Source organism: Mugil cephalus, chromosome 2 (assembly GCF_022458985.1).
Source record: "Mugil cephalus isolate CIBA_MC_2020 chromosome 2, CIBA_Mcephalus_1.1, whole genome shotgun sequence".
In the NCBI taxonomy this organism is placed as follows: Eukaryota; Metazoa; Chordata; class Actinopteri; order Mugiliformes; family Mugilidae; genus Mugil; species Mugil cephalus.
The window spans coordinates 21,156,234-21,177,307 of NC_061771.1; the positions used below are offsets into that span (position 1 = coordinate 21,156,234).

The 21,074-nt window shown below is 40.9% G+C and overlaps 1 protein-coding gene across 1 annotated transcript; it reads right to left on the reverse strand.

Moving 5' to 3' along the window:
- Window positions 1–695: 695 nt before the first annotated feature.
- LOC125004454 (MICAL-like protein 2) lies at window positions 696–17,847 on the reverse strand. Its single transcript, XM_047579062.1, has 16 exons — window positions 17,196–17,847; window positions 14,614–14,662; window positions 11,799–11,940; window positions 11,525–11,712; window positions 11,166–11,293; window positions 9,692–10,336; window positions 9,433–9,617; window positions 7,969–8,026; window positions 7,343–7,482; window positions 7,101–7,162; window positions 5,813–5,939; window positions 5,614–5,704; window positions 4,171–4,244; window positions 3,959–4,073; window positions 3,494–3,540; window positions 696–2,065 (listed from the first exon to the last, which is right to left on the reverse strand). The coding sequence occupies exons 1-16, from the start codon at window positions 17,336–17,338 to the stop codon at window positions 1,992–1,994; spliced, it is 2,268 nt and encodes a 755-aa protein (XP_047435018.1). The 5' UTR covers window positions 17,339–17,847; the 3' UTR covers window positions 696–1,991.
- Between the last annotated feature and the right edge of the window lie 3,227 nt (window positions 17,848–21,074).

The window sequence follows — 21,074 nt, forward strand, 5'->3', positions numbered from 1 at the left end:
AATAGAATATTTGTATTTAAAACAAAGGTCTTTAACTTGTAGCTCATAAAATATTCCCCAAAATTATTTCTTTATGGAAAAATGGCTGGTTCAGGTCATTCTAATGTCCATATGTTCTCTTTCTCAACTCAAACACTAACTCATATTAATGCTTAAAGCAACTTGCATAATATTATTTTGTTTTTATTTCTTCCGGAGTGAGAAAATCACAAAGACAACCTGCATATTTTGTATTGTTTCAGTGGGAAATAGGTTTTTGCTTGTTGACTCTGTCTGCTCTGGTGAGACCACATATGAAATAATTTTTCTTTTCTTTTTTAACTTTTCTTTAGGTGCATAAACTTAAACAGTAGATGAGGAAATCTATATGTGTAACTCTGTGTTTGGGATGTGCATAGAGTCTGTTTATTTATACAGACCGATGATTTCAGTGCGCACAGAGCGTCAGTGACATGGAAAGTCACATACTGCCTCCTTGTGATCATCCAGATGCATTGCATCTTAATTGCAGGCACAGCAACAAATTCTTCGCTGGTTGGAAATTAACTAAACCAATTAAATGAATTAGTATTTATATACATATAGAAAAAACACAAGACTGCTATCAGCTGAACTGCATTACTATAAAGTTTATACAATGCACATTTTTTGTCCTTGTATTATTAAATATCATCATAGAGAAAACCACGATCGACTGCTTTTGCCGTCTTTTTATTAACTTCTATGCAGCAAATTCATTTAAAATCCAGGCTTGTTTCTGTATTTAATATTCAGACCGCTGCAGCCAAATGCATGAGAACATAAGCATACAGTATATACACAATGTCTAATTATGTGCATTACCAACTAGTTCTGTTAAAATTGAACAGTTTGGCTACAGAGAAAAAAAGTTGCTTTAGTGCTTTAAGAACTAATTTACACATAAAATATCTCATTTGGACACGCAGACAGTTAATTCAGGTGAAAAATATTTAAAACAAACCAACAAAAAACATGTACAAATCCAGGTCCAATGTGGACCATTTCTTCCATTCAAGACCCAAACAGCCAACCAACCAAAAAATTATGCAGACAACATCAAATCATTCACTCTTTTCATCTATTCAGCCATTAAAACAGCCCAAATCCCTCTTCATGTGCATGAGCAGAAAACTAGAAAACTAAAACCTCCATGAGACAGAGATACCAGGACAAGAGTTTTTTCCTGAATATTCACTTCGCTCAGAAAAAGGTAAACGTACACATGTCATGTTTTATCCCTCATTACATATTTCTGTCGTTTGTGTATATAAAAAAGGTTTTTTTTTCAGCTTGACATTTAGTTATGAACTAGTAGAAACCACTATTAATAAAAGCATTCAGTGCTGCAGGTTTTGATGATATTGTGAAGAGTAGCGTATGAATGTTTGCCCTTTAAAGTAATGTACGCAAGAAATTGTTCAAAATAAAAAAAAAAAAAAATGCACAAATACATCAACATGGTCAGACAGAGACCCTGGAGTTCCTGACATATTTAGTGGTTGTGTAGCCTGGACTGACCAGGGAGCAAGAGCATCTGTCCGACCTCTTTGATGAGTCTCGTTCTCTTATTAGCAACTGTGTTAATGTGTACAAGCAACATTTCAAGACATTTCAGTTGGAGCAGCAACGTATGTGTGAGAGAGCATTAAGTTGAGAGATTAAGACTAGAAGGGGATTAAAACTAACAACTGGAGCACTGAACCCAATCACATCACGACAAGTGAGTCATTAACCCCTTTAAAAAAAATGATCTGTGTGTGTAAGTGTGGTACGCCGGCAGGCTGGAGAAACGTCGGATCTTGAGTGACGTAGCCGACAGAGGGAAGGACATTTTGGATGACGCCGGCTGATTGCACACACGCTGCGCGCACTATTTCCAATGTTATCCCATGAATCACAGGCTGAGCACACCGACGCTAAGCAGCGAAAGCATCAGAGGAAGGAGAAACAGCGGCGTGTTTTGCAGAGCATCATTCTTCCTTCTTCTTCAACCATTTGAGCACTTTGGACATCGGAGACTTGGTCTTAGACTTGTCCTTAACATCTGAGGTAGAAAGAGCGAGAGAAACACACATTTATTTATGTATGCAGACATGATCAAGACAAAAAGTAGATAAATGAACTTTACAATACAACTTTAAGCAGTAGTTATTGGGAGATGCAATATGCTAAGACTTTCTGTATACACAGCCAGTATCTCTTGAAAATTCAGCAGTTTTCTGAAAACCAATTCACTCTGGCCTAGTCTTTACTGCTTAAGAAATTTATTTTAAAATTTAAAAATGAAAGGAAATTTCAAAAAAATTAAGCTGCACTAAGTGAAATTAAGATAACTTACATTATGCATAGAAACTCTTCGCGACGCTGCTAAACTACGATAAGCAAAGATAACTCATGCTATAACTCACTACTAAATTAATATAAGAAGCTAAAAAAATAAGACAATCTATGCTACAATGCTAAACAAAACTAAACAAAGACAACTATCCCTATGATTAAAGAAAGCTAAGAGATATGCTGCTAAACTAAGTTAACTCATGCTACACACCTAAGCTAAGCTAACACATTATGCTACTAAATTAATCTAACATAAGAAGCTACAAAATATAATTTATGCTATGCTAGTAGGCTGAGCAAAGATGACTCACAGTATGTGACTAAACAAAGCTAAGATAAAGATAACTGTCACTACAACTAAACTAAGTTGTGTAGCTAACTCATGCTACAAAACTAGGCTAAGCTAACACACTAGGCTACTAAATTAATCTAACATACAGACAAAGATAACTTTCACTACTAAATTAAGCTAAAATAACCCATGCTCCGCTACAACACCAAGCTAAGGTAATCTAAGCAAAGCTAGGATAACTTACACTGTGCTATCGCGCTAAGCTATGCTAAAATATGAGGCTAAAACTAATGTATTAATGTAAACTGACTGCACAGGGTGAAAATAAATGGTGAAACTTTAGCATTAACTTAACGAATCCATTAAAATTCAAATGGCTAGTGTTGAGCCCACGTACGGTATTCGCTCACTGTGACACAATGACATTTCAATGAAGTTCAGTAAACCTCCTCAATTTCAGACCTGCTTTCCTAGTCATGAATTGCAAATGAAGCCAGATTTAACGGCGTTTTATCGGAGGGTCAAAGCAACAGTCTACATTATCCATTTATCTACTGACAAAAGAGAGGGAGCATTCTGTTTGATGCTTTTTTCCATTAGCAGTCATTAGATCAAATGAGAGGAAAACATCGCCCAGCAGCACCCCTACAAACACAACACAGCTTCACACGTCCATAAACCTCACAGAGAGAATTATATCGGCTTCAATTAGGCGCCCATGATGGAAATCCTCAGCTGGATAATTTATAATCCAATTTAGCTATACCCGACACTGCAGATGTGGTAACTGACGAACGAACAGAGCGTCGGCAGGCCGCCTGTGGAAGTGGTGGACACACTTACTTAAATTCTTCATCATCTTGTTTAGCTCCTCGTCCTCCTCTTCCTCCCTGAGGAAATGAAATAAGAATGCACAAAAAACCCACATGAGTGACTATATTCTGCAGGTTTATAATAAAATACATTCAGTGCAAACTGTAAGAATAAACTGGACAGGAAGTGAACAAATGGCGCCGGGCTGAAACTTGGCCTAAATATCTAGTAAAAGTAATCTTTTCAATAACCCAGAACCTTTACGTTGTTAGGCATCACTTCTGATGTCCAAATCATTTGAGAAGAGTAAGAACTACCGTAATATTGTCAAATCTTCACTTATTGTTTATTTGGGGGGATATTTATGGCAGGTTCCTTTGTGAAAACTGGGGACCACATATAAAAGCAGCTCTAAACTTTATGCTCTTCACCCAGTATGTATGTATCCAACCACTTAACTATTAAATTAACTCCCTGATCCGTCTAAAAACACACCTGAGTCTGTCCTCGTCCAGACCCTCGACAATAGAGTTCCTGTCGTTGATGATCTCCACCAGTTTGGCCATCAGCTCCTCTTCTCTCTTTTTGTCCCTGGCTGTTTTCAGATGATCTGAGCATACAAAAAAACCCCACATATTTTAGCCTCACACCACAACTCTGATTCTGTTGTGAACTGCGTTGTATCCGTTCTCCACTGAAGTCCTCACCAGGTTTTTCCATCAGTCTCCTGAGCTCTTGTTCAACAGTCGGCTGCTGCTCCTCCAGGTCCTGGTTTCTTCCTCTAAACACCCGAGAAAGAAAGAAAACACAAGGTTGAAGTTTAGTTTGATCTTATCACAATATCTGTGTTTGGTAAATTGTGCTCTAGAGTCAACCAGAAGGAAATTGTTTGACTGAAAATAGGATACAATTCGCTCCTATGAGTTGTAGGAGTACCAGCGTCTTTGAGTGATAAAGCGCTATATAAAACTGATGCATTATTATTATTATTATTATTATTATTATTATTATTATTATTATTGTGATGAATTTAATCCATAGCACAATATTTTTTGGGCACTCTGAGGCATTAGAAATTATACCACCGTCAGTAATCACCTCCTTAAGTTCATTCACAGATGGTTGCAGCTCTAAATCCTTGTACCGTCTAAGGAGCTGTCTCCAAGGTCTCCATTACATCGTCTTTGGAAGAGTCTGTGCTAATATGTACTAATTGCAGGTGTTGATGTGAACATCACGTCCAGCTAGTGAGACTTTGTCAGTCAGTTAGCATTACAATATTATAACAGTCTGAGATACATTTTTCATGAGCCTATGTTTATCTTCTTCAAGCAAATGTTGGATCATACAGGCAGCTTCCTGTTTCTGTTTCCTGTTTCCATAGCCTCAAAAAGCAAACTCAAACAAAACTTAGCAGAAACAATAGACACTTGACTATGCACCAATATTGGCCTAAAATGACTGACACAGTCCTTGAATTTTACTTATTTGAAGCTTATTTCAGTTCAGTCCAAGTCCCATCCACTAACATGGAGGAGGGTGGAGCTTATGACCTGTATCAGGGGGAGCTCTACTCTACCCGCCACCATCCTGTGTAGTTGTATGAAGAACATTGTGTTGTAAAATGTTGTAGTCATAGTTTAGTAGTTTTTATGTGTGTGTCAGCGTATATGAAGCAGTAGAAGGTAAAAACAGTATAACCCTATAACCCTTTTACCTACATACTGTGGCAACATGTGACAATAAACACTACTTGACTCATGAATCAGTGAGTCACAGCCTCAGTCTCCATCGTGATGGAGCCTAAGGCCACTAACCCACGCTAACTCTGGGAGACGTCCATTTAATCTTCTCTAAATCAATATTCAAAAACAAATGACAGCGCCTCTAAGAATCTTCAGCATTTATTTAGAGAGATTCAGAGAGCCCTGCATCACACTTCTGTTCACCGCAGCCAGTGGGAGGGTGGTGGTTGGGGGGTGAGGCTGCCTTGTTCCAGGACGGCCTGCGGTGGGACGGAGGAGGGAGGACACTGGGAATTCAAACTGTCAGCCTTCTGGCCACAAGTCTGTTTCACTAATCGCTAAATTGTGGCGTGCCCCTTTCCTAAGAGTGTGTGTGTGTGTGAGTGTGTGTGTGTGTGTACTCACATGTAGACCAGTTCAGACTCCCGGCGCATGGCCAACTGCTTTTTCCTGATCAAGTTGAACCACTCATCCATGAGTGAGTCGTCCTCACCCTCTGACAAACAAACAAACAGACACGCGGTTAATCCCGGGCGCGAACCCTTCTTCCACACCTGCCTCGTCTCCTTCTCCGAGCACCGCGTCCCGCGACTAGAAGACTCACCTCCTTCGTCGCTCCTGCGAAGCCTCTTCTCCAGCTCCACTCCCCTCTTCTCCAGCTCGTTCAGCTGGTCGTCGATCTCCTGAAGCTCCTTCATGATGGCCTCTTTGGGGATGTAGTCGGGCTTTGTCTAAAAACGACAGGTGCAAATTAACAACAGTTAAATGGATAATGGGAAGCAAGGCTCAGACATGACGACAAAATAGCTATTAAATAACATTAGATTATTAATAAGATGTAAGTGAATAAATACGGTAATACAACTACTTTGCTAGCAGTTACATTTTTAAACTTTCATTTTGTTCTTCTTAGTCCTTCCCATTTCTTTTCTCTTTATATATATACTGGTATTTTAAATATGTATATGTAAATATCATTAGCATGCTTTTTATTTTTTATTTATTTATTTTCTGCAATTCAGATTTTTTTGAATTTCTTTTTGCTTTGGTACAGAGATTTATAGTATGAGACATTTATCGTTGCTCAAAACACACGTATCATTACTCGTATAACAAACCTGAGATAGTGTAAGGTAGATAAAGAAAATAACAATAATAGTTAAATACAGTACATTAAAATAAGAAAATACCAACTGTCCATGAGGAAGAGGAAACATTCATCCAACAGGTTACCTTAATGTCACAGATTAACTACTTTAAGGGGAGGCATTCATGTTGCAGACTAAGGTCCAAAAGAGTTCCCACATTGATATTATTCCCTTATTTCTGTTATTTAACCTGTTAATCATAAGCTCATATGAGCCAGTCTTTATCAAGGTGTTAATCCATTCTTTTAATTCAGTTTTTTTGTTTTTGTACTTTGCAATGTTTGAGTATTGTCCTAGCGGCCGTAGTGATGTCCACCATAGAGTTCACTATTCGTTATGTTTTTAATTTGTGTCTTGTCTCCCAGTAAACATGATCTCTGGGACATTGGTACGTCCCTTCTCAGCCAATTTGTTAAATTGCCTATGATTTTTTTTTTTCCACAAAGGCTGAATGCCTGTTCATTCCCAGTCAGTGTTCTCATGTTTTAGCATGCTTTTTTTATTATATTTAGGCGTCTTTATTAAATTTTCACACAGGTTAACTGGCATAGTGAGGCTCTTATTTCTCAAATTTAAACCGGAAGTCGATGTTATTAGCATGCTAACTTAGCAATAGCTTGCTGGCTAAACTGATTTAGATCTTCTCTACAGTACATGCCTTTTTTTTTCCAGAAAGGTTGAATGCCTGTTCATTCCCAGATGCAAAAGTTGAAGCAAATGTATTTTCTGACTGAGGGTGAATACCTTGGAGATCTTTGATTCTGACTTTGTGCCGTTTGTGATTTCATCTTCTGGGCCATTTATTTCTGAAAAAGGAAGCAGAGAGGAAACGCGTTTATATCTTCAGAAAGTTGAGAACAAAGAAAAACAAGTGAACTAGGAGGAGATAGAAAAGTGAATATCCCTCTGTTAATTCTCGAAATTGTCCATTTAATATTTAATATTTAAACAGAACACACAAACACACACTACACAGGTGTTCTTACCTTTAGATGCTGGTGCAGTGACAGAAATGCTCAGGCCGGGAGGATGAGCGGACGACGAGGAAGGCCCGACGGAGAACCCTGAAGTCTTTCCAGCTCCATTAATCAATGGCTTAGCGGAGGGCTGTGAAGAACCAGCGGGTCTGTGGATGGATGAAGGACGAGCAGATGAACAGAAAGAGAGTCAAATTAATTAATGTCAGTTTATCTACGAGTAGTCCGTCCTCTGCGTTGCTACAGTCCTTCATTTTGATTCACGACAGCGAGAGGAAAGGTCATCTGGGGAGAGGAACTCTGAGTGAGGAGCATATGTTGCGCCACGGAGGACTCTGCTCAGTCCTGACACCACTTGGAGCTCACATGCATGTGGCGGAAGAGGAGAAACCGAAAGCCCTGACTACAAATGATGGCCGAGCCATTTGGAGGAGCAGCAGGTACAGGCTTCCTGTGGGAGGAATGTTTGGAGAGACGGATGGATGGATGGACAGGACGCGAGGAGGGAAACTCATACGGCTAGTGCTCCATTATGCCGATATCCAGAGATACGCCCTGGTATTCATCAGGAACAAGTCTGAACCGTAAATATGGTGACAGCACAGAACAAACAAAGTAAATAAAACGAGTCTTACTTTGAGACGGGCTTGAGGCTCGACCTCCAATCTGCAGGACTGGACTCAATTTCTGACACTGTAGAGAAAAAAAAAAAGTAATCAGTTGAAGGTAGTGTTTTTCACTTCCTGGTTCAGTTCCTTCATTACACTCATGTGGCGTTCACCATTAAGCCACTTCCTATCACAAGTACACCGTGAATAGATGGCTTTTTACACCAACAGCAAACAGGCAAATGGTAAAAACAATATTAAAAAAGTAATAAAGCCAGTGTAAAAATAGATAGAACTCATAAATCAAATGAATCATGCTATAAGGAAAGTGTAAAAACGATGGATGTTGAGCTAAAGGTATCAACAATTCATTCTTAATTCTTGTCAATAATGAATCAGTGAAGCCTCTAAGTTGTGAGAACATTAGTACAGCTGAATTTGAGTAGTATGACTTACAATGACACCCTGTGATTGTACTGTGTGCCTTTAACAACCAGTCAGAGAGCAGTCCAGACCGTGAATTTAAATAAACGTGTTCCTGAGATGTAACATTTGCATGAATGGTGCACACACGAGGCTTAACCCTCTAAGGCAGTTTAGGCTTTGTGTCAATGTGACACCGTAGCTACGGCAACACCCCAGAAATACCTGGCAACTACGTGTCGCGGCGACACAGACTGCAAGAGCTGTGATTGGTCCAATGAGTAGGTAGTAGCGTGTTTCCACTTTAGTATTTCTGTCTGCTTGTCCAGCGCCGCAATTTTTGAATTGATTGTTTTGGATCAGTAAAGGTGGAACACACTGAGGAGGTTTGGAGATGTATGACCCGTCTTTGACAAAATATGGACGAAAGTTTCAGTCACCATTGTTGAAAGAGAAACAGAAAGCGGAAACAAACCTTAACCCGGCTGCTAAAAAGGACACAATGTCAACGAGTGGGTGGCGTATTTATAGACTGACTAGCACACAAGTATAAATGACTCACACCGCCGTAGGCTACGTATGTAGGTTATGGCGTCTGTGTTTTTTGTTTTGTTTTGTTACTTTTTTGATTATAAAAAGGTCAGAAAATGTTCTGTGAGTAAAAGTTTTTGTCAGTTTTTTTTCCAGAACCTTCAATATCTGTCAGTTGTTTAAAATTTACTGCATGTTGTAAGATGCAGGCTACTTCCTGTTTCACTGTTTCATTAGGAAAATACGTATTATTTTTGTTTGTGTGTTCTTTTGACTTGTTGCACAATAACTGTTTTGTCCAATTTTTGTTTCTGGTTTAAAAAGCAAATTTGAAAAACTAAAAACCACACTGACTAACCTTCACTGGAATGAATGCGCGTCATGTTAGAGGAAGCTTTTATGTCCTTTGATTTCTTGCAAATATGCAGTAAGTTGTGTTTTTCTACATTGAACGGGTCTTGGGGGCCTAGTTATAAAAGCTGAGACTCTTAAATCAAAGCGTGTGAGTTGAACATGAACTGTTGCGTGATGCGCTACCAGGCTTTGAGGCTCCTCTGTCTGGAGTCTTGGCAGCGAGTCCGCTCCAGCCGGCCGGGCTGGTAGTCGAGCTGGGGGGGTCCGTAGAATACAGGTCACCCAGGAGTGCCGGGTTTGCCTTCAGCTTCACCTTCCCCCTGACACTCCCCGTCTCCTTTGTAGGCGTCTCAACCTGAGACTTAGGTCTGAAAAGAGGAGAGGAACTCATAAAATACCCTTCTACGCCAGCAGAGGTCAGACTGAAGCTCAGATTCCTTACTTGTCAGTCTTCTTCAGAGCTACAGTGGTCCAGGATGGCTTGCTGTTGTTATTGTTGTTCTCCTCTGCAAGTTTCTTGGAGAGAAAAGCTGCTGCTGCTTTTGTCTTATTGCTCGTAGTGTCCTCCTGTTTTGAACTCACTTTCCCGCCCGCAGAAGCTGCTTTACCCCCGACATTTACAACCAAGGACACGGTCTGACCAGCAGTGACCTCTTGTGTCTTACCACGCACACCCTGGCCCTTATTTACGTCCACGTTGATGCTTGTGGTGACTTTTTCTTTATTGTCACCCTGTAAAAACTTGAGCTTAGACTCTTGTGTCTTGGCGGCAGTGGTTGACGCAAGGGGAGCGGCGGTGGGCTTTGAGGTGGCGCCGGTGGAGAAGGTCGTAGCGAAGGTAGAACCATGTGAAGCTGCGGGTTTGGAGACAAAAGCTGTTTGAGTTTTTTCAGGAGGAGAAGTGACAACTGATGAGGAGACGCTGGGAGAGGTGCTGGTTTTGTTGGTCAGCCATGTTGGTCCCTGTTTGGATGGTGTGGAAGGAGTTGTCGTACTGGTTTTACTGGAGCTGGGTGGGGGGTTGAATCTGGAGACATTGGTGTATGAGGGAAAATCTCGATGAGGCGCGCTTGTGGATTGTACCGTCCTGAAAGACAAACAGGCACACGTAATGGTTACAAGGAGGAAATTCTTCTGGCACGACAGCTACAAAAGAAAAATGCAGCAACCTTTTCTTTATGCTACTTTAAAATTAGCCTGAATATGAGTTTATGTGAGTAACTTTTCACCTCGCCATAGAAACAATAAGATACCACAGAAATAAAAATTCTACATGTAGCACTGACTGTATTCAGGAGAATAAAAGCTAGCTGGTCTGTTAGCTATAGCCAAAGCTAATTTAAACAATTTATTCAATTTGAAAAACGACGGCCCAACAGTTTTTAGTACACGAGTTGGTTCATTAAAAATAACCATTCTTAGCACGTGATTTTTTTTTTTTTTTTTTAATTTCAATAGAAAGAAGTATGACACCAGATAAACAAATTCAGCCAAAAGCTAACTAGCCAAGCTTAGCAGTAACTAAGGCCTCTGTGGAAGTTGACAGGTTTTTTTTTTGTTTTTTTTTTTTTTGTTTATGCTGATTTTAAATGATACTTTTAAATGTTTTAATTTTATGAAGTTTAAATCGGCACACAGTAGTTTAAAATAACTTGAAAAACTAAAAAAATAAATCAAAATAAAAGGAAATAAAAACTAAGTATGAAAACAGGAAATAAATGAATTGTGTGAATGTAATACTGTGCATGTTGTATTTTGTTAATAACATAAAGTAAAATCATGTTAAGATCAGTGTAATAAATCTACTTTAAACTCGAATAATCCATTCGACTCTTTAAAGGTGCAATTAGAAAATATGACAGGTCATTTATTTGTATTTTTCACTTTGAGTTACTACTACGTCTTTTCTCACTTACTTTGCACAGTTCCTGTGATAGAGCTTCCCGTCCACTAGATACCGCTGCACCAGGTGAACATGCCCGTTGCAGACCACGCATTTATTACTCAGGGTGCCCGTCTGACGGGGTTTCTCAACCAGGACATCCTGGAAGACAAAGAGAGAAAGACAGAGAGTGGACAAAGGGGGACAAGTGACTGATGGGCGCCAGTGAGGGCTTTTGTCTATTATGTAACAGAACTTTGTTCATCTGTTGACACAGACAGACGCTATTGAGGTCATCTCTGATGTGGCCAGTTTGAGGAAATTCTACAATCTCATTCAGCGTTTCCAAAGTCAAGACTTTTTGAGAAGCTTGTTCTGGGTGCTAAAGTTCACCTGTGGCGAGGTTCTGCTTGCTTTCGGAGAAGGAGAGGGCCTGGTGATGTTGGAGGACGGGGGTGGGCTGTTCTCTCTGGCGGGTTTATTAGAGGGAAACACCTTAGCCGTCACCGGCTGGTTCTTCTTCCCGGACGGCTCATCCGTGGGTTCGTCTGCCGGACGCTTTATACCCGCCATGCCACCGACTGTGTAACATAAAACACGTATGAGAATGGGAGAGGGCGGACAGGTATCAGAGGAGGACGCGGGCGAAGGCGCTAGCAATACTCACTCGGGGAGCGTCCGTGGAAGTAGTTGTAGTACTGAGAGACGTACGTCAGGATGCTGAGGCGGTCGGGGACCTTGAGAGCCACCATGTCTTCTGCGTCCAACAGCGCTGGAATTCCCAGTTGTTCCTCCGCAACCATGAACGCCTGACAAATAAAATCACCGTTATGCAACAAAGCAGAGGAAACGTAGAGGCCACAGCTCCAGTGAATTAAATGAAAGCAGAATGTCTCCCTTTGTGAGACGTCCAACAAAGACATCTTTAAAGACTTATGGCACAAAAATGAAGACAACAATAGTTTTTATCTTCTTTTAATTCTAGCCAGTGTTTTGACCTTCACATCGTTTGTGTTCGTTTTGTAGATAGAGTGGGAAATGAGCGTTGAAATCAAAGTTTTTTCATCCTTGTCTAAATTCAGTTGGATTTGGTTAAATCTAGACTTAAATGGTTTGTGATTTTCCCAAACGATCACTTCCATGGAAGCAAAAGGGAAAGCAAAGAAAGGAAAAACATGCGGAGGCATGCCAGCAGAGGCATGATTGAATCAGTTATCAGGCTGCTGAGCCATAAAAGCCCTGCTTACTTCCCTGTGCCCTGCGCCACTCATTTTATTGCCCTCTGATAAAATGTCTTAGCGTTTTCTCCATGTCCCTCTTTATTCCTCCCCAGCCCCAGAAGCTCAGAGCCCAGTGACAGAGTTTGAGGGAGAAAAAAAACGAAAGTAAAGAATGCAACAATGCAGCCAGAGTGAAAGCACCCGTGTTGAAACACTCTGCTTTTGGCAATCTCCTGTCAGCCGTGCAGAACAATGACGCATTTCTATTTTGAAATCCCTCCCAGCGCAACGTGGTGCTGACGTAACATCTACAGTCAGCAGGCATGTAGCGGCCAAACGTGGCAGAAAGGTATTATCACCGTTATTAACACTATGTTTGGATCTTCTCATGTTTTTTGAGTTGGTCACAAACCATTTTTAGGAACAACCACACTGTGTCTGGCCTGGTCTGGTCTAGGTGGGTGCTACATGTCTGAGTAACGTCCACATGAATGAACGCCAGGTCCAAAAGTTTCCCAGCAGAACATGGGTGGTGAATGTTATTTACTTCTTCTGCCAGTGGTTTTAATGTTGTGGCTGATTGGTGCATTTGAAATGATTTAAAATTTAGGATAAATCCTTCCGTTCTAATGCTGAAAATACATGTTCCTGCTGAAAGATGCTGACATACAGCCAAGACATGCAGTAAACAACAGGAAGCAAAGCATCAGTTCATTATTTCAGGGCCACATCGGGTCCATCTAAGCTCATAAAAAAGGGCTAAAATATGTTTGAGGTAAGTAAGAGGTGTTTCAGTATTGGTACAAATAGTGTGACGCTCTATGACCGGAGGTTAAAGTCATTTTTCTTATCCATTTAATACTGGGTGCATTAGCTAATCAAAAAAACATTATTGCGGATGTAGGTGGGATGAATCACTTATGCAAACAAAATGAAAAGGCTACAGCACCGCGAAGACTCTGTATCACAGCTTAGCACACACCAGTTTAGCCTGTTGCCATGTTAGTGTTTGTTCAAAATAACAAAGAACAACAACAAAAAGGTTGGATGGTCACTATTTTTGTGAGTATTTGATGAAAAATAAAAGTATTGGAAAGAAAGGGAATCATCACTGTTCCTCCTGTGAAGGATCTGATTAAACAAAAACCTCCCGTTAGAGGTGTTTCAGGCATGTCCCACCGGAAGGAGGCCCCGGGGTCAGCCACGGACACGGCGGAGTGTTTATATCTCCTGGGAGCCCCTGGGGACAACATTTCCTCAGAGATCCCGGTTAATTAATGTTTTCACAGACACGAACTAAAATGATCTGTTTATGTCTTTTTGAATATGCTCAGAGCCGCTCTGCCGCTGAGGGAAGTCGAACCTTTCATAAATATTACAGAAAAAAAACAAACAAAAGAGGTTTACAGCTTTATTGACCCCATTGAATTGATTTAACAGTAAAAGATGAACCAAGATCACTGTTCCGCCGCCTCCGTGTTTCTCTTTATTGCTTTCTTTCCTTGCAACACACACGTATCGACGAAGACAGGACGAGAATTAAAAACCAACATCTGGGAAAAAAAAGCCGGATTGATACGTGTCTGCAGTTTGTTTTGTGCTACAATCAGCGTGAAAAGAGGTCATCCTGACGTTGACGTATAAACAATCGATTTCTCGACGCCGTTCTTCATTGTTCTCCTTATCTCGTGACTCAGTTGCTCCGTATCATAACTTTCAGTCACAGTTTTTCTCTGGAGTGCTTTCTTACAGGCTACTAATGAGATTTTCAGTAAGCATCTGTCTTATTTCAACACGGTTCCTGTCACGCTGCCTAAATAAAGTAGCATACGTGACCTGGATGTGCTATAACCCAGAATTCTGACAGTACTGGCTCTGTGATTCCATCCCTTATGGAAACCCGTCACGTTACGTCATCACCCACGGGATACGTATACCAACAAAGGATCAAGCATCCCCATGGTTACTTGGTACCTATGTTTTCCTATTAAAGGGAATGTAGATGGTTCACGCAACCTCACTGTGTTCCCGCTAAGGTGGTTTTAATCTGACTGGTCAGTTATTGTGATTATTAGCAGACTATTTGCGCCTGTGTAAACGTAGCCTGCTGCAATATTTCAATCTCGACCACGTACCGTCATTCACAAAGCCAAAAAAAAGCACGGAGGGCCAGGAACCAGGGAGCTGTTGTGCTGAAAGTCTGCGCATATTCAGGGAATATGTGTGTGTGTGTCATGAGAAATTGAAAACACTGAGTCTTACCAGCTTGTTGTTGTCAAAGACATTTTCCTTCTTCAGAGAATCAAAGTTGCTGCAACAGAAAGACGATAATAAATGACATGAGTAACAATTCACACGTGATCCAACTCCCCCCCTTCCTCATGCCTTTATCTGTTTACATGCAGCACAGAAGGAACACGCTTAGTCATACAGGGCTTCCTCACATTTCTCATGACAGTGACAGAGTTACGGCTGAGTCACTGACCCCGCGCTCTCAGACCGAAAGGAACGCGGGGATCAGCATGCGCTCACATCAGTGTTTATATTGAGAGAGTTGGAGCCGAAGACTTCAACCAGCGCTCAGCGCTCCGGCCCATGTAAACACGAGCCGAGCAGCCATGCTGGTCTGGCTCGGGGTGGGAACTGGAACGGAGCGAAGAGGAGGAGGAGGAGGAGGAGAAGAAGAAGAAGAAGGAGGAAGACCGGAGCAGCTGTGTCTCTTCTAGAAAAGAAAGAAGTGTCTGTCTAATGACCTCCCTGGAAAAATGAAAAGCAGGGGCTTTTGTGTGTGAAGCAGAGTTCAGTCGCAGACGGCAAAAAAAAAAAAAAAGAAAGAAAAGGAAAGGGGGGCCTTGGAACATCTCAGAAATGAATCAAGGGACTAACACGTTATCTTGTTCAGACTAACTTGTGCCAAGGCACTTAGAGGAGCAAATATTATCCATGTCTCCCTGGAGGAAACTCCCTGTTCCCTGTTTCTTGCAAAAAAGGCCAAGCGGTTTCCTTTTGTTTCCTGCAGAAGCTCAACAATGATCTTATATTACTTCCAGAGTGAGAAGGATGTGCAGATAAACTGGACAAAGAAGGAGGAAAAATACTTTTCAATCAGAATCCGAACCAGAAATATTTTACTAATCCCCCAACGGAAATTCGGACAGACGTGAGAATCTGCTGCTAGCACTTGGCTTTATATTATTACTGAGTGAATATTTGAACACACTGGAGAATTATTACGAAGGCTTTTCACATATTTTACGAAACAATCATAGACCAATGAGGCATAACATTACGACCACCTTCCTAATATAGTGTAAGTCTCCCTCGTGACTCCAAAACAGTTGTGACTCATCAGAGAATGGACATGGGTCTTCTGGGGGTTGTCCTGTAGTGTCTAACAATAGCATGTTGTTCATGGGGGCCTTTGGGTTGAGGGGTGGGGCCTCTGTGGATCATCCCTTGATTGACTGGAACAGTTTTGGATGTAGTGAATTTGGAGGCCAGGTGTTTTCTTGAGTTGTTCCTAAACCATTTTTGTGTGTGTGTCTGTGTCAGGCTGCAGCCATCATCTCATTGCTATGGGGTGGGGGTGTCTGGTCTGGTCTAGGTGGGTGCTACATGTCTAAATAACATCCACATTAATGCCAGGTCCAAACGTTTCCCAGCATTTATGCGCTATTCCTGTAAGCGGTCACAATCTTGCAGCTGATCATGTATAATCTGGAACATAGGTCTTCAACGGAGGTCAACAGAGGTCTGCAGAGGTACTGCGGACCTCTGTATATATGTCTATAAAATTTTCTCCCACAAATTTAAATTTCTTTAAATACACATTAACTTGAATCCAATATATTTTAGTAAAGGGATATTAAATGCAAAATGATAATAATATTGTGTATTTATAAATAGCACTAGGCCGAGTTTAATATAGAACACACGTAGTATAGTGAATTAACTTCACCTAGTTGTCACTGAAGTTGAAACAACTTTAATTCAAAGCTGTGAGCTTGACTTATTTCAATAAACTGTCCTGGTGTTTATTAAATATAGTAAAACTTAAGGAAGTTCATAAAAGCTGCTTGAGAAAGCTGAGAAGAGGAGCTAGTGTCTCTGAATGAGAAGACAAGAAGTTTGCAAGGCACCAAAGTAACTTCCCAAGAGTTCAAAAAAAAAAGAAGAATTATTTAAACATCAAATGAAGAGGGTTCCCACTCCAACATTCCTCTAAATCGTCTATCCTCTCTTTCAGGGGTGACGTTTGATAAGCATTAGATTATCAAACCAAGGCTGGGCACTTAAATTCAGATTTCAAAGTAGAATCTTCCTGTGACACGATACCTTGAGATAAGATATGGACCGGAGATCTTTATGACCATTATTCATTCCCACCTGCTGCTCTTTGACCTGAACGGATTTGCTCGCAACTTTCAGTCCAAGTCTTAAAGGTGTACCAACTTCCAAGGATTTTATTTAAATAGTGAAGTCTAAGCTTTAGAGTCAGCTGCAGCTCAGTAACATAGAGTGTAGATGCATAAGCATGCAATTCCCAACACCCCCAAAATAGTTAAGTGGCTCTTTGTGCAGACCAAGATGGTCCCTTTGGTCCCTGAGCTCCACCGAGTCCACAGCTCAGCTCATTCTTTACAGACCTGCGGAAGCTGCAGTTTGATTTCTCTTTTTTGTATTAAATTTTTTTTTTTTTTTTTAAAATGCTGAAACCTCCAAACGGAGGTGGGAAGTCAAACAGCTCATGCGGCAAAGCCACGGGATGCAGAGACTGACTGGGACACTACAAACTTCTCCCACTTCCCGTTTTGTTGTTGTGGTGTCCTCCGGCTTCTACTTACATGAGATCGGGTCTGTGTTTGTGGATGAGGGCGCAGAAAGCCAGGCCGTCCCTGAAGGACGTGGTCATGTTGGTGATGGACACATCCCGGTAGCCGTTGCACTGGACCCGGCACCACTGCTGCAGATTCTTCACGGCCGACATCCCCGTAGCTCCGAGCCGGACCGATCCGTGTGTGAGAGCTCAGCTGAGCCGCTGTGGTCCTCAAACGGAGCTCCCTCCTCCCGTCCTCCCACCTACAAACTTTTAGAAACTTTCCAGAGAAGCTCGGACGCACCGGTTCCGGGAAGCAGGATCAGCAGGGCTGCGCGTGCGTTCGTGGGAATCACCTACTCAAGTTTGGAAAGACTGGACTGAAACTCGAAGTGACACCTGCGAACTGAGTGACGCGGCGTGGGTGGAGTTCATTTCAGTGTGTTTCTTTTTAACTCTTTCATCGTGCCTGTCACACTGCCCTACATTATGAAGCCTCAATCCCAGGGCCGTCGAAAAGATTTTCGAGGCCTAAAGTCAAGTCATAAACCAGATTATTTTGAGAATTAAATTATAGCCAATGTTCTGTTTATTTTAACCTCTATGTATAAGCTTAAGCTAAACCACCTTCTTTTAAACACCCACCATTTATAGTCCACCCTCAGGCCATTAAAAACCCACAAACAATGTTGTGGATGTGTTGTGTGAAGTGGGTAAACCTAAATAAAAATCTATCACACCCTGAACAAAGGTATTACCACGCCTGTGTCGGAACAGTGAAATGTGATTATTTATTTAAGGACAGTGACTAATGTGTAGCTATTCTAAATAAGGAGCGAATAAAGGGGCGAAACCAGTTGGCCAGGTGCGGTTGTTCCTTGTATATAAGTCAGCCTGTTCTGTCCTGTCTGCTGGGTGTGTCAGAACCAGCGAGTGGTTACCTGACACCTACCAGCACACCTGAGCCGTCCATAAAAGGAGCACGGTATAACAACACAGAGAAGAAACACAAAAGAGAGAAAAAGAACAAAACAAAACAAAACAAAACAAAAAAACAGTCGGGTTTTTCAGGTTAAAGCATGCATGCTCAGATAAGTTTGTTGCTCCCGCTTCACAGCGGCGTTGGGTTTGTTTTCGGTCCCCTCTATCTGTTTGTTTCAGTAAAACATTTGCATATTTTAAAGCAGATAAAAGAAGACAGAAAAAGTTGTGAATATACAGCACCACCATGTGGCCATTTATAAAACCACACGTCACCATATGACAATAGAGCATATGAACATGATGTCACAGCAAGCGAAGTCTCCATGGTTACGGCCACTGAGTGGGAAAAATGTGTCAGCTGAACACGGAAACTAGCCACATCAGTTTGAATAATCAGTTTGCGCCACATATTTTGTGTGGTTGTTGTGGTTTACATTTAGTGTCAGGTAATATTCATTTATGCTGTATTTTTTGATGAAGTTACTTCTTAAGTTATGTTCTGGAGGGTAAGTTTGTCGATGTTGTTGTTTGTATGGTTAACGTTACTTCTCAGCAAAGCTCGTAGCGTTAGCATCTTTTATCTAGCTACATTTATCATGACTGAAATGACCTAAAACTAACTTAAACTTGCTGAAACTGAGGCTAATCCACTTTTCCAAATCCATACTTATTCGTATGGATCATTGGTGAGTCCAATTGTCCTTGATTTGATCTGATAATCCACATTTTTCCTTTGTCACTCAGGGGGCGTGGCCCCAGGCAGCAGTGATACCAATGCATTTTTTGTTTAGCATTTTTTCCCCCAAATATTCAGTCTTCAATTGTTATGGTATGCTGATCAAATTCCATACGTAATTCAACCACCTTTTAAAAGTTTACTGATCATTTTCCAATAACTGCCTTACAAATCATAGCTCCTCAGCTGTTCACCATGATTCGTGAAGAACAATGTAAATCCGTCCTATTTCACAGCATAGCAAACACAGGTAAAGATGCATGTAAACCTCTTACTTGTCATGGCTCAGTTAACAAAACCTTTAAATGAAGAATAACCACCCGATGTTTTCAGCTTTTTAACTCATTTCAGCTCATTGTTTTTACTGTATGATTTCATATGGCGTGTTTTATCATCACCAAAGAATAACCTCTGATAAATTCAGGAGTTGCGGAGGAGTTAAAAAAAACGTACTCACTAGATGCTAAACATAGCTGAGCCTTAAGCAGCTCAAGAGCCAAATATTTCCCTTAGAGGTTGGTGGAGACCAAAAATAGAGCTAAAAGAAATTTGGACCACAAATTCTCCAGCTTTGAAGTTACTTTAAATTTTATACAATTCAGTCTTTTGAAAGGATATATTTTTAAAACCAGACCAAATCTGCAGTTGTTAAAATCGAAACCTTTTGTAAACATGTTTTATTAAACATTGTTGGAGCTATTTGAATGAAACCGTCCATAAACATGTGGATTAAGCTTCCCAGTTATCCTTCAGCATCTTAATCAGCTGTGTGCATAAAGACTTTATTTGTCCCAAGGCAAGCATACATTTAAGTGTATATGGACAAAGCCTCTAAGAACAATTCATGAGTTAAATATTTGCTTGTGATTAAATGAAGCAGATATCCTAAGGAAACTTCTCTCTTGTTTAAATTGTTTTTTTTTTCCTTTCTGGAAACTCCTATTAGGTAATAGTTGCTGGGAATTTTCTCCTCAGCTGTTACTCCTCATGTGTTGAATCATCGTTTTCCTTTCTGTGTCAGGAGTTAAACTAGTTACTTTCAATGTATTCTACACTGGTTGAATAAACATGAATTAAATCACAGTCAGATGCTTTAGGTCTTAACGTGGATGACATCCAAACAATGAAGGAAGCGCTACAGCTTGAAACCATCAAGATGGAACTTCCCAAACTCGAAAATGGAGTTTGTGATTAGCATCGGACTCTTAACTGAAAGAGAAACGATACAGAAAAAGAAAGTAAAACTATGTGAAAATCTGATAACAGGGTTAAAACATTACATAGATAAAGCAGATGATTCAAATTCACACCTTAGACCAGAGAGTAACCTGGACACTACTCTCGTGTTTAAATTCTTTGTTCATTTTTACCAATATTTATGTAGCTTTACTCTTCAGTGACAGTATGAATAGTTTTGCTTTAAATATCTATTTATGGAGTTCTCATGACATTCGTTGTAAACATTCATGTCATCACAGGATCAGCTGCCAAGGGCTCATTTGTCCCGTAGCGCAGTCATTAGCAGACCTTTTGGCCATTTAGCAGACGTAACCTTCCACTTACACGAGTTATTTTCATTTAACTCGGTGTCTTGAGTACAACATCCTGCTACTTACCTTCACAACCAAGCTCCGTCATGTCTGTGTGAACCTCTCCAGTTATACACATCCTCCCGCTCCAGCCGCTCAGCTCCACACGCCCCCACCTGACATCTGAAACTCATCTTCTATTTTAGTCCGGACGTTTCCAGTCTGCTTTCATTGTTATGCCATTATGTTTGTATGCTTAGTGTGTGAGTGTGAGTGTTTTGAAAGGTGCCCATCAATAAAATCCATTCCACCAGTCCTTCTTTTTTGAACAACAAAACCATCTATAGTTTCATTTATGACCGAACACGTGTGGCAGCTCCATGAGGCTAAATGCCAGCATGCTAGTTAGCATGCTACAAGACAAGCTGTGTTTCCTATGTTCAAAATCCAGTCTTAACATTTGCTAAGGAGCACTAAAGATGAAATACAGCTAAGGCTGAGTGTCTTTCCATTAAGTGCCATTCAGTAAATATTAGCACATTACAGTAAACACTACTGGCCAGCTGGGATAGGCTCCAGCAACCACCCGCGACCCTAGTGAAGGATCAAGCGGCATGGAAGAGGAGATGAGTAAACACTACTGACATGTTAGCATTTA

What these genes read in the sequence shown, in the direction of transcription:
- LOC125004454 (XM_047579062.1), bottom strand. Translation starts at nt 17,338, where the DNA reads ATGTCGGCCGTGAAGAATCTGCAGCAGTGGTGCCGGGTCCAGTGCAAC. An exon ending in CAAGCAGAACCTCGCCACAG is followed by an intron (nt 11,294 to 11,524) that starts GTGAACTTTAGC and finishes TTTGTCTTCCAG; the next exon opens with GATGTCCTGGTTGAGAAACC. An exon ending in TCGCAGGAGCGACGAAGGAG is followed by an intron (nt 5,705 to 5,812) that starts GTGAGTCTTCTA and finishes TTTGTTTGTCAG; the next exon opens with AGGGTGAGGACGACTCACTC.